The sequence below is a fragment of the Triticum aestivum genome, chromosome 2A, assembly GCF_018294505.1.
Source record: "Triticum aestivum cultivar Chinese Spring chromosome 2A, IWGSC CS RefSeq v2.1, whole genome shotgun sequence".
NCBI classification, from domain to species: domain Eukaryota; kingdom Viridiplantae; phylum Streptophyta; class Magnoliopsida; order Poales; family Poaceae; genus Triticum; species Triticum aestivum.
In genome coordinates this window covers 33320958-33332791 of record NC_057797.1, presented here as the reverse complement: position 1 = coordinate 33332791, position 11834 = coordinate 33320958, and the positions used below count along the sequence as shown (strand labels likewise).

At 45.7% G+C, this 11834-nt stretch overlaps 1 protein-coding gene across 3 annotated transcripts; it reads left to right on the top strand.

Moving 5' to 3' along the window:
* Positions 1-573: 573 nt before the first annotated feature.
* LOC123187207 (uncharacterized) lies at positions 574-10035 on the top strand. Of its 3 annotated transcripts, none has more exons than XR_006493866.1 (10): positions 574-1473; positions 1585-1910; positions 5370-5439; positions 5542-6434; positions 6526-6678; positions 6763-6821; positions 6920-7018; positions 7098-7168; positions 7461-7583; positions 9174-9271. XR_006493866.1 is itself a non-coding variant. In XM_044599004.1 (10 exons), the coding sequence occupies exons 1-10, from the start codon at positions 678-680 to the stop codon at positions 9513-9515; spliced, it is 2958 nt and encodes a 985-aa protein (XP_044454939.1). In that variant the 5' UTR covers positions 580-677; the 3' UTR covers positions 9516-10035. The 3 variants fall into 3 exon arrangements, 2 of the variants coding, with proteins under 2 accessions (XP_044454938.1, XP_044454939.1); XM_044599004.1 differs by having other exon boundaries at positions 580-1473; positions 5542-5630; positions 5703-6434; positions 6763-7018; positions 9174-10035; XM_044599003.1 differs by having other exon boundaries at positions 579-1473; positions 6763-7018; positions 9174-10035.
* The last annotated feature ends 1799 nt before the right edge of the window (positions 10036-11834 follow it).

The window sequence follows — 11834 nt, the reverse complement described above, 5'->3', positions numbered from 1 at the left end:
ATCCGCCATAATTTTGCGGCTCCCCTCAGCCAGCTTTTGATGGAGTATTCTCAGGTATCTGGTTATCCTCAGCCATCTTCGCTCATAAACCAAACGAGTGGTATCCCCTTTAAAACTGGCTATCCCTATCCCCTGGGTGGTTATCCTTTAAACCAAACGCCACCTTAGTGTGTCAGGTGGTGCCCATCGAATACGCATATACGCTACATCTCGCTCTTCAGAAGTCTACTTATACTCTTAGCTAGCATGCTCAGCGCTTCGAATCACGACTCCACATGCACCGTGGATGTGGTGCGTGCAGATGCCACTGCGTGCATCGATGCACTTCTCGTATGTCAACGACCCATCCATCTCTTGTTCTTTCAATGGAATATAGAACTGGATATCCTTATCTACGCTTCTCATCCTCTCAACCAAACACAAAAAATTGGCTATCCCTGACAAGTTGATTTGGGATACCCATAACCACCTGCTCCATAAACCCAACACATGTCACCGCTGACCATCGAAGCAATGATCATGATCCCTTCCCGAGGGGTAAATCGGACATTTCCCCCCTATTCCGTTCCGCCCGAGCATTCCCTCGTCCACGCCTCCTTCTTCCCCTTCCCCTTCCACCCAAACCAGCAGAAAAAATCCGGCGAATCGAACCTAGGGTTTCACCTCCCTCGCCGCCGATGAAGGGCGGCCGCCTGCACCGCCCGGAGCCCCCGGCCCCTCACGCGGCCGCGGCCCTGCCCGCGCCCGCCCCCGCCCCCGCCCTCGCGCCCGCCGACGACTGGGTGGACGGCTCCTGGACGGTGGACTGCTCCTGCGGCGTCACCTTCGACGACGGCGAGGAGATGGTGAGCTGCGACGACTGCAGCGTCTGGGTGCACACGCGGTGCGCGCGCTACGTCCGCGGCGTGCACACCTCCTTCTCCTGCCACAACTGCCGGCACAAGCGCGCCCCCTCCTCCGCCGAGCTCCTCGCCGAGCTGCCCACCCACCGCCCGCCCCCGCTCTACCGCAGGTGGGCCGAGGTCCCGCTCCCCGCCCGCGTCCACGTCCACGGCCTCCCCGGCGGCGGGGCCGACGCCTCCCTCTTCCGCGGATCCCCCTCCCCCACCGCCTTCTCCGCCGCCCTCTGGCGCTGCGCCGGCTACGTCCCCAAGAAATTCGGCTTCCGCTACTGCGAGTTCCCCTCCTGGGCCGAGGACAAGGACAAGAGTGCCGAGGACAAGAGGACCGAGGACAAGGACAAGAGTGCCGAGGACAAGAGGACCGAGGACAAGGACGGTGCCGACGCTCTTTTCGCGATGGCCAGGGAGAAGCGGGAGGAGACGGCGCCAGCGCCACCGCCGGCGGCCAGATTATCCCTCCCGATTGGGAATAAGGGAAACAAGAAAGCTCAAACCCTAAGCAAGAAGGCTGAAGGCAGTCAACATGCTGGCGCAAAAGAAGTTCCTCCTCGGACAGATGCTAAGACAAAAGGTGAATAGTTTGGCCACGATTCTTATTATTTAGTTACTGCACACATACCAGTTAGTTTTTCAATGATGTTGCCTACGTTTCGATTATGGATTGTTAGTTTGTTCATTTTAGGAGCACCCAAGATCGCTGCAGAGGCTGATACACAGGATAATGGGTTTGAGTCGAAAGGGGATCTTAACATGCCTGATATCAGGCACAAGGATCAGTTTGCCGACATAACCATGGCCAATTCTGATTTTAAAGTGGTTGGTGAAGCTAATAAGAAGATGAAGGAATCCTTGGAACTGAGTGGGGAGAAGAGGAGTTCTGAGGGAGCTCCAAGGATGCTGAAAAAGGAAGAACCTAAGGAGTCTATTAAACTGGAGATCTCCTCTGGAGGTAGAGCTACATCAGCTGTGGCAGAACAGGAAGCACACTCACGGTTTGTCAAGGCAGAGGTTAGTATATCGTATGCAATTAAATTGCACAATACTAAATCTATTGCCTTCATTTAGTGTTTTTGGTTTGGAGAAGCGTGGGATTGCTGTTTTCTACTTTATATTCTGCTGGAATATGCATTTTGACTAATCAGTAGGCCATTTGCTACTGCTACTAAAAGAGCACACATCCAGAGAATTTAATCTGTTATGTGGTCATACAAGTCGAGTCGTGCTGCTACCTCAAAATTAGCCTGTTTTAAATGTAATTACTTACCTTGTCCTGATCACCTTAACCAAATTTAGTTTTAGATTGCCGTACCTTAAAATGGTATCACCTTAACCACAGTGGATTTCCCTGCCTCTAGCACCTGATTTCCTCCACCTGCAATGTATCTTCATCCCAAACAGCATCGACATTTGCAGTGAATTGTTCTCCATGTCCTGGCTTCCCATAGTACTTCGATTGGTCCACAGTAGGTTCATAATAAATCATTATGAACTAATTACATTTTAGGTTTTTACATGACCTTAATTTCAATAGTTGAATCTCCATGTCTTCTGAATTCTACCAATCGCACTATTTCAGAGTGATTATTAGAGTTGTGAATGCATCTTGGCTGTGGCATATGACATTTGACATGACACTATGCGTGGATATGAACACGAAAAACTTGCTGTGATGCTATCCCATTAATACTTTCTGGCATGCCATGCCATGTTAGAGCTGGCAGCTAATGTCAGGCTTCCAAAAATTGAAGTGGAGTAGAGTAATTATATTTTACCTTTTTGTGTAATGATGATGAGGTATGTACTGGAATCCTAGACTCTATATTCACCTGTTCTAAGCCACATGAAAAACAATAGCAGGTCAAACCTTGTGAGAATGTGTAGTTCTATTGTGAATAATATTCGCATTTGGAATAGCTGTTATTCAGAATAATGCTGGGCGACATGACCTGAAGGGAGTAACTCCAACCAGTCCCCTAAACCTTTTTTGAGGTGCTCTCTACTTTAGGGACCTCCTTTTATTCGCATGCACTGCACTCCACCCAGCCCCCCAATTTCTTTTACCTCTCTTTTTTGCATTAAAAAAAGAGGAAAAAGGAAAATTAGCAGTTGTCGTCCGGCAAACTCTGATGGACTCCGGTGAACTCCGATGGGCTTCGGTGAATTCTGGCGGGCTGGTGAGCTCTGCCAAATGCCGCTGAGCTCAGGCGAACTTCGGTGGTCAGCAAAGGCAATGGTGGCGGTTGGTGGCAGGAGGGAGTTTTCATGGCGGGTGGTGTTTTTCGGGGGAGGGGATGGTCCCTACTTTTTTACATGTAGTGAGAAAATGGGTTGAGAAGGAGGGGTCCCTGGTTTAGGGAGATGAGTAGGGGGAGGGTTGGAGTGAATTGTCTGCCCCAAAGCCCAAAAGTAGGGGATAAGGGATGGCTGAAGTTGCTTTGAAGGTAATGGAAGTCAAGAGATTTTTTTTTTGACTGGTATGGAAGTCAGAGATTGACTGGGCTGTTATAACTTTATGCAAGGGCGTAAGGGCATTATTATCAAGTTGGCAGCTAATTGCCAAGCAAGTGGGAGGCCGCTGAATTGTGGTGGCATAAGGCTGGTCATAGTGGGGAGTAACTTATACTAGTGTCATGCATATGACACTAGTCTAAGTTACTACCTTTATAGTGCAAAGTAACATAATAGTAGTGTTATAGAGGACTTCATTTATTAGTTTGTAGACTCATCTTGTATTGGGAAGCGCTATGTTACAGTAACATATTATGTTACCACTTACCACTTCTCATTAACTACATATCACATAAGCAAAATTTTCTTGGAGTGCGCTATGTTACTAGCTAAGTTACTCCCACTATGACTAGCCTAAAAAACACGTAATGAGATTTAATACAATTTAACCCAAAATTAGCCCACTACTACTATTGCGGCGACCTAAAAAACACTTGATGAGATCAACACTGATTTTACCCAAAACCAAGAACTATTAAATCTTCTAGTGCGTGTCTTCTCTAGCAGCATTGAGGTGGTGGTGATGCTCTGCCAAAAAGGGCGTCTTGTTGTGAGGTGGCACTAGCATGAGAGGTTGCTCTGCCATCAGGGCTGTGCCTCAATAAGTGGTCAAACGAACCCAATACGAGTCAGGGATGATGCGTGAGGAAGAGGATATCATATAAGAGGGAAATAAAATATTGATGGTTAAAGCATTGTATTTTTTGTGCTTGACCAGTCAAATGGCGCAGTGTGTCAAGCTACTTCTGTTGGGTGTCCTAAAGAAAATTATGCAATTTGGTTGGCAGATCCAAAATATCCAGAAGAGCCAACTTCATTATTTTCCTGGCACAGAATAGAGATGGAGAGTTGTGTTGCCTTTTCTGTTTCTGTTACAATTTTTATGTTGATGCATTTTTGTCAGTATTGTTTTTCTTAAATGAGAAGGGGAGCCTTGGCGCAGTGGTAAAGCTGCTGCCTTGTGACCTTGAGGTCACGGGTTCAAGTCCTGGAAACAGCCTCTTACAGAAATGTAGGGAAAGGCTGCGTACAATAGACCTAAAGTGGTCGGACCCTTCCCCAGACCCTGCGCAAGCGGGAGCTACATGCACTGGGGCTGCCCCCCTTTTTTTTGTTTTTCTTAAATGAGTTAGTCTGTGATAGTGCGCCAACTGTTTATTTCTGTGGTACAATATTTTTTTGGAATGAAAATGTGCGGTGCTTGATTGTGTCAGTAATTTTAGCTTGTTTGTTGCCTGTGCTATAAAAAAAATGGTCTGCGGTCAGAAGGGGTCAAAGACGGCGCCTGGGCAGTGCTTCAGAGCTGGATAGGGTGGAAGAAAATGGCAAGTGACGCGACGCTGTGAAGTCTTCTGACTTGCCGTCGATTATGTGTTGCTGCTGGGAATGATTTAGGCACCTATGTCGCCGTCGCCTCTTGATCTTGTTCGCCAGCTTGTTGCTACCATGGTGGTGGTCGTTTTGTTGCTGATTATTAGAGTGGCAGGAATGACACCACTAATCATCAGGAGTGAAGTAGCATCCTAGGACAAAAGGGTAGCTTGGAGGTCATTTATTCATGTTGTCTTGTTGAAATTGTCTACCAACCATGTCTCTTTATAATGGCACAGTGGCCATCTAGGCACTATGTAGCATGCTTCTGCTCGCCTAGCTTCTTTGGCAACACTGTTTATTGTACAGTCTTTACTGTTAGTGAGTGCCTAATAAGATTTTTATAGTTGATATACCACCATATGCAGATATTTAGCTTGTAGGGTTGTCGTTTATATAGCCTATGTTCTTTATTACGTCACAAGTGGCTACAGATTTATAGTTTATTTTTAGTCTAATGGAATAAATATATAAACCCTTTTAATTCAGTGACTTCTTTGAGTTTCTGAAGGTCGTTTCCATGATCTGCAGTCTATTTTATCAAGCATGTTTAGTTCTTGACATCTACAAAACACTGTGACTATGCAGGTTAGCATATGTAAGAAACAAATTGAAGGAAGCCATAATGTGGACTTACAATCTGGCATAAAGAATGCAGGTACTAAAGCTCCCAGCTGCTGTGAATTATGATTTGATGACTATGAAAATGCCTTTGAAACACTGTAGTGTTACTTATGCTTGTAACATTACACTGTTGCAGAAATGGATGGAGCTACGCGTAGCCATGGTTCCATGAAAGTGCACGTGGGTCTTCAGAAACAACCAAATCAAGCTTCTTCAAATCTACAGGTTCCTGCTAGTGTACTAGCTTTGCCGATTCAGTCAAAATCAAAGAGTATTAAGAGAGGGGTTAATTTTCAGGATCGTGAGAGAACAAAGGTTACCCAGTTCATTAATGATGAGCATAGGAGCGACAATCAAGGTCAAGGGATTGGTGCAGGTTCTTTGACTGCTCAAAGAAGTTCAGCCAAGTCTATCTCTGATTCAGGCTCTGACCTTCTAAATTCCGTGACAAACAGTCAGATGCACACAATACCTGAGCAAAACTCAGCTTTAGGTGCTCAGAAAGTTTGCACTGCCTCTTCTGGTCCTACACATTCCCATGTTGAGATATCACACTCTTTAGTTTCAGCAGAACCATCATCAGGAGGGAAGACTAGCCGTTTAATGAAAAAGGAACAGACGAAGTTGGTTACTCCTGCTGATAGCAAACATGATTCTGTAAAGCATCCTGCAGAGAGTTCCAAGGAATTTAGTAGGTCCTCTGAGAAAGTTCAACTGAAAGGCTCCCTTTCTTCTGCACCAAAATCATCTCAAACAAGCAAATCATATGTGCCTTCAGCCAAACTTAGAGTACCGGTCTCAAAGGAGCAGTCACAAAAGACACCTATGACTGCTGGCACCACAGCTAGATCATTCCATGGAGAAGTGCCACCATTGCATTCTCGTAACAAGGCAATACCTTCTAATTTACCCCAGAAAAAAGACAAGACCCATCACCGCTTTGTTCATGTCACACAAGAGGGCTCTACTAATTCAGCATCAACTGAGTTGCGAGCCTCTGATGTGACAGCTTCATTGAGTGATGAACAGGTGTGAATTATAATGGAGTTTCCATTATCAAATATTTCTGTTGATAAACAAGTTAAAGGATTTCTCACTTCCTGTTACTTATTTTTCGTAGCTTGCGTTGTTATTACATCAACAATTAAATAGCTCCCCAAGAGTACCAAGGGTGCCACGTGGCCAACAAACAGGTAGCCAGATGCTACATCAAACTGGAGCGTCTGTTTTTTCCAAGCGGTCTTCAGCACATGGAGGAAGGGATCAAACACCGGTAAGATCACTTGTACTGAATTTCATAAATGTGTATGTTTATTTCATTTATGTAAAAAAAATATGAGTTTGTCTATTTGCACAGGTGTTAAAGAAGAGAAACAAAGATGATGTCGCATTGAGAGATAATGGCGACAACAAGAGGTCAGGAAAGGTGTCTCTTGTTGAACGAAGGCATAAAGATTATAGCACCGAACGTACTCCTTCTGTGAAGGACTCATGCAGATTAGCTGACAATGCAGAACTGGAAGAGCAAAATCATGGTATGTGTTCAAACGAAGCTACCACTGGGTTAGAAAAGGACGACCGGATGGATAGCGGTCTTCCGCGCAGTTTACCTGGTATGTTGTTTAGTTCATCACTTCATTTTGCTTTTCCCCCTGTAGACATCCATGAGCTTGACATACAATCTATCTACAGGATTCATTGATGAAATCATCAGTAGCAACAGAAATATAACATATGACGAACTGTGTGATGCTATCGGTGAGGTATGTTACTTACACGAGCAGTTCATGTATGGTATTCATTTATGGAAAAGAGTCCACTTTATTACAACCTTCAACTCTCGCCAATGTTCCCATTCAACTCCTAATTCCTAAACTGTTTGTTTTTAACCCCAAACTATGAAATCCATCCGCTTTACAACCTTGGCCCCATCCAAAAAGGAACTGATTTCAGAGGTGAAGGTTGTAAGTGGACTTGGGCAAGAGTTGAAGGTTGTAAAATCGACTTTTTTCTTCATTTTCTTAAGTTCACACTGATGTTTATATCACTTCTCAGCATTGGAGGGATTTAGTTAAACCCAAAGGAGAAGATTATTCATATTCCAGCTTTTTACATGCTGTCGATGATTGTCTCAGGACAAAGAGCGAGTGGGCTCACCTTGTTTACCAGGCTCCAAAGGTGAGATATTGTCTTCAAAGTTATCCATATTTGTATTTGTATTTCCCTGTATGACTAATACACTGCCTGATTTTATCACCCTTAACAAGTACTCCCTCCGTCCCAAATTACTTGTCTTAGATTTGTCTAGATACGGATGTATCTAGACACATGTATCTGTTCCCGCCTATGGTTTTGGGGCTGTTGAGTCACTCGGCATATTTCTTTCTAGTTCAAATATTGAAATGTCACACACAAGATGAACCAAATTTGTGTTGCTGTCATTTTGCAAGGTTATCACTATGTTGTATGTCACACACAAGATGAACCAATATTGCAAGGTACTCCATGGCGGCATGATCGGGATGATCCAAACGGGTCAAAAAGAAGTCAAAACTTGTAAAACCCTGGTTTTGGCCTTGTTACTAAGGAGAAATTTACATACTTAGCAAAAAGAGATATAATTATTTCAAAAAAGTTTCATATTCTAAAAATCCTTCATTTCAATGTTACTATCAAAATGTTACAAACTGAGGTTAAGGACTGCCACAATTAGTGGGCGGAAACCGGCTGGAGAACAGCCAGCCATTGCACCGCGGTGGTAAGATTCTGATAGCCAGAGTAAGCGATGAAGCAGAGTAGGGATGAGAGAGAGAGAGAGAGAGAGATGAGATAGGAAATAACTTCTTTCTTTTTTCTTTCTCATGAAGTGCTAGGTCTTTTATAACCAGCTTATTTAGGGAGATAGCACCTCAACTTAAGAGGCTAACAAATTAACAAGATAATTAGGAGGAAGAGATGTCTACTCAGTTTGAAGGGGCAGCAAACTAACAAGATAATCTAGGAGCGAGAGATCCCTATCTCTGACACTACAGTCTGCACACCTGGTCCTGTGCCCCTGGTGTGACTGCTGTTGTTTGATGACGGGTGTGATGCGATGGGCCTGTCCCCACATGACACAGAGAATTCCAGGAGTGCAGGATTAGGAAAAAACACAAGAATTTGACATGAATGCAGTGCTGTACGTCGCAATTTTGGGGTCCTCTACTAACTTTAAATCACTCCCTGGTCTTTAAAGTTGATGAGGGAGATTTTTTTTCCCATTTAGACGGTGCCTGTATCAACATTTGTTACAATAAGGATTACAACTGCTAAAACTAGGTTTTAAACAAGTGTTTAGCTTCTACGGACAGAATCATCATGTAAACTCATGTGACCAAGTGTTTAGCTTCTAGGGATAAAATCATCATATAAACTCATTTAACTAAGTTGTCTGATTTTTGGAAGTTCAATTTTATGTTGCCCTATAAATTAGTTCCGTAGGAAAAAAGGGGAATACTATGTACATGCTTGCTGCAAACAGGAAAAATTAAAACAGAACACAATCTTTGTTTTTCTTACTCGCTACTACTTTAGCTGTCTGCTGCAAGAAATGTAAAATATAATATTTGTTTCCATACCAGACCATGCATGAGAAGTATTTTACTGCAGTAGCCATGCATACCAAAAGGATTATATATTGTCTGACGGTTGAAGATGCATTCTACTGAATCCATTTCAGATGTTGTGCTTGGTCTGATGGATGAGGGTTCGACTTGTTTTTGTTTTCAGATGAATCCGAATAAACGACGCAAGGTGGAAAGCGACCCTTCATCGGCCGATGTAATGGAAACAGAGAAGACAAGAAACCAGGCTGAAAGATATCCGGGAGAAGAGGGTAGTTCCGAGTCGCAACAAGGTGTGCCAAGGGGCAAAAGGAAGGGTCGGAAACGCTCCCGTCATGAAATGAAATCCTCGAGTTCCAAGAAGAGGAGGAAGATATCGAACATGGATTCATCCTCGGAGGATGCTGCTCCCCCTTTGTCTAATTCCAGCAGCAACCCCATGGTTGATGAGAGCCAAGAAGATGATTCTTCTGGCGGTGATAGGCAACCTAACTTTGCAGGTTCATAGGATGTCCTGCTGATGCAGTGCTGTTGGCAATGACATTAGACTGGAAGGGGACCAGCTGTTTTCCTTTCTGGCCCTCGAATGCAGTAAAAGTTTGTTGGGAGCATTTCCTTTAACCGGAGTTCAGGTTTGTAGCAGGCAACGAACTGTCAGGTTTGATGCCCAACAAGCCGCGCTCATGTAACAGTAGTGTAATCTAGAGTAACCATTTCTTTCCCAGCAGAGTAGAGTATGTTTTTTGGTTGGCATGCTTGAGCTAGTATGTTGAGTGTGCATTTTGTAGCTCTGTATGAGCATATGCCCTAGTGCAGTAAAGCAGGCAGTCTGTATATCAAGTCCTCGAGAAAGCATTTTGATGCCTATTGGTTGCCACCGCCAAGAAGGGCAAAACCATTGCGAGCTCAAAAACATTTTTCGTGTTTAGTCGCAAGCCTGTGTAGCAACCAATCCCCACCGATAAACAAAACAACTGAATGTTGTGATCATATTTGCTCTGTGCACATACAAATTAATGTTGTGTTCATGTTTGCTCTGTACAATTGAATGGAGTATTAAGCAAGTCTGTAGCGCTGCACAACTCCTGAGCTTCTTTCTTGAATGCCATATTTGCTGAATTTTCGAACGCAAAATATTGCTAGCTGCATATGACGTTATTAGTCTATAAAGAATTCAAGCACAGTTGTGTCATCCACTGAATTTGCTTGAAACTGATGGAAGAGATAATTGGATTGTTTTACTCTCAGGCTAGCGTGTGTGCCCCCACTCGTGGCCCCGCCTCGTCAGCTAGCGTTGGCCGTTCTTGGCCCGGTAGGCGCCGCGTCTACCTCGCGCGTGACGTAAGCTCTTGCGTAAGTGAGGCTCTACTCAACAGCGGCTCAGCTTTCCAGTTTTTTGTAGCACGGATCGTGTCGACGAGACTGCCGGCCTTCCAATTCCGTGGCTGGGAGGAAATTCAGCCGGAACCTATATACTCGCATCTGCGTTGTACTATTTGGAAGTTATTATTATACTTCCTCCGTCTCAAAATAAATGATTCAATTTTATACTATAGCTTTAATATAAAGTTAGTATAAAATTAAGTCACTTATTTTGAAATTAAGGGAGTATTTGTAATAAAGTTTTTAATGCCCTGCCAATGACATCCATGGGGGAGACGTGCTAGGGCCACCCACGTCATATATATATGCCCTCCTGTCCTGGCATTTGGTGCAGAAACATATTCTCCACCCCTTTGCCCTCTTCCTCTCCTCAACAGAGTCTTCTTTCTTCTCCATCTGGATCGGGAACATGTGCTCTTCTCCCCCTTGTACCTCGTTTCCTCTTCGTCCGTCCATGTAACCATGGGTCTCTCTGCGGCTCTCGCCCGACATAGATTTGCCATCCGTCGCAACATGGAAACCAGCCGCCACGACAGACGGCACGACTGATCTCTGTATTGCGACGGAGGGAAAATCCGTAGAGGGTATTGTCGACATCGGCCGGCATGTGGCCCTTGTGCTGACAAGATATCTCAACAGAGGGCAAATCGACAGGCGGCACGGTTCTTCCGTGTCTTTAGAGGTAGGAGTAAATGGCATGGAAGAAAGAAAAAAACAGGAGTCACTCGGCAGCAGGCTGCCCAAAAGCAGGCAGGCCTATGTAGCTCACAGCCCGACGCGATGCCACGAGTCCAGACTGTCCGACCTCTGCAGCCCGACGCCCTGCCGCGAGCCCCAAACAAGCGACTGGACGGCCTGGTCCGCTGCCACGAGCACCCACCCGACCACCCTCGGATCGGATCAGACGGCCGAGAAGAAACCCTTCCCGACTAGTACAAATAAGACATCTCTCGGCTAATCCCCTCCTCCTCCCCGCTGCGCCGCCGCCAGCCTCGCACCCCTTTCCCACCGCGCCGCCGCCACCTCTCGTCACCATGGAATCCATGAAGTAGGTGTTGGATTCCCCTTCCTCGCCGGATCCCAAGGACAGTGGTGTTTTTTTTGCTCCGCTAACCCCCCCCCCCCCCCCCCCCCCCCCCCCTCTCCCCCCGCTCCCTTCCATCTCCCCTCCTTTCGTCTCAGATCAAGAGAGGTTTCCTTCGACGCGGCAAAGCACGAGAGCGTCCGCAAGGGAGGCGTCGTCGGGAGCAAGGACGGGATGACTGCCGCCATCACCTACGTGCAGCCGAAAGGTACGAGCTGATTTCGTCGTTGTTCCCGTGATCGATCGTCTTCCCTGACTGCCTTGGTTCGGGCGCTCACGATTCGCTCGGTTTCTGCTTGTGCGAGCGTCCTTTTCGACCCCGCCGAGGTCTCCAAGATGACCAAGGCCGATTACTCCGAC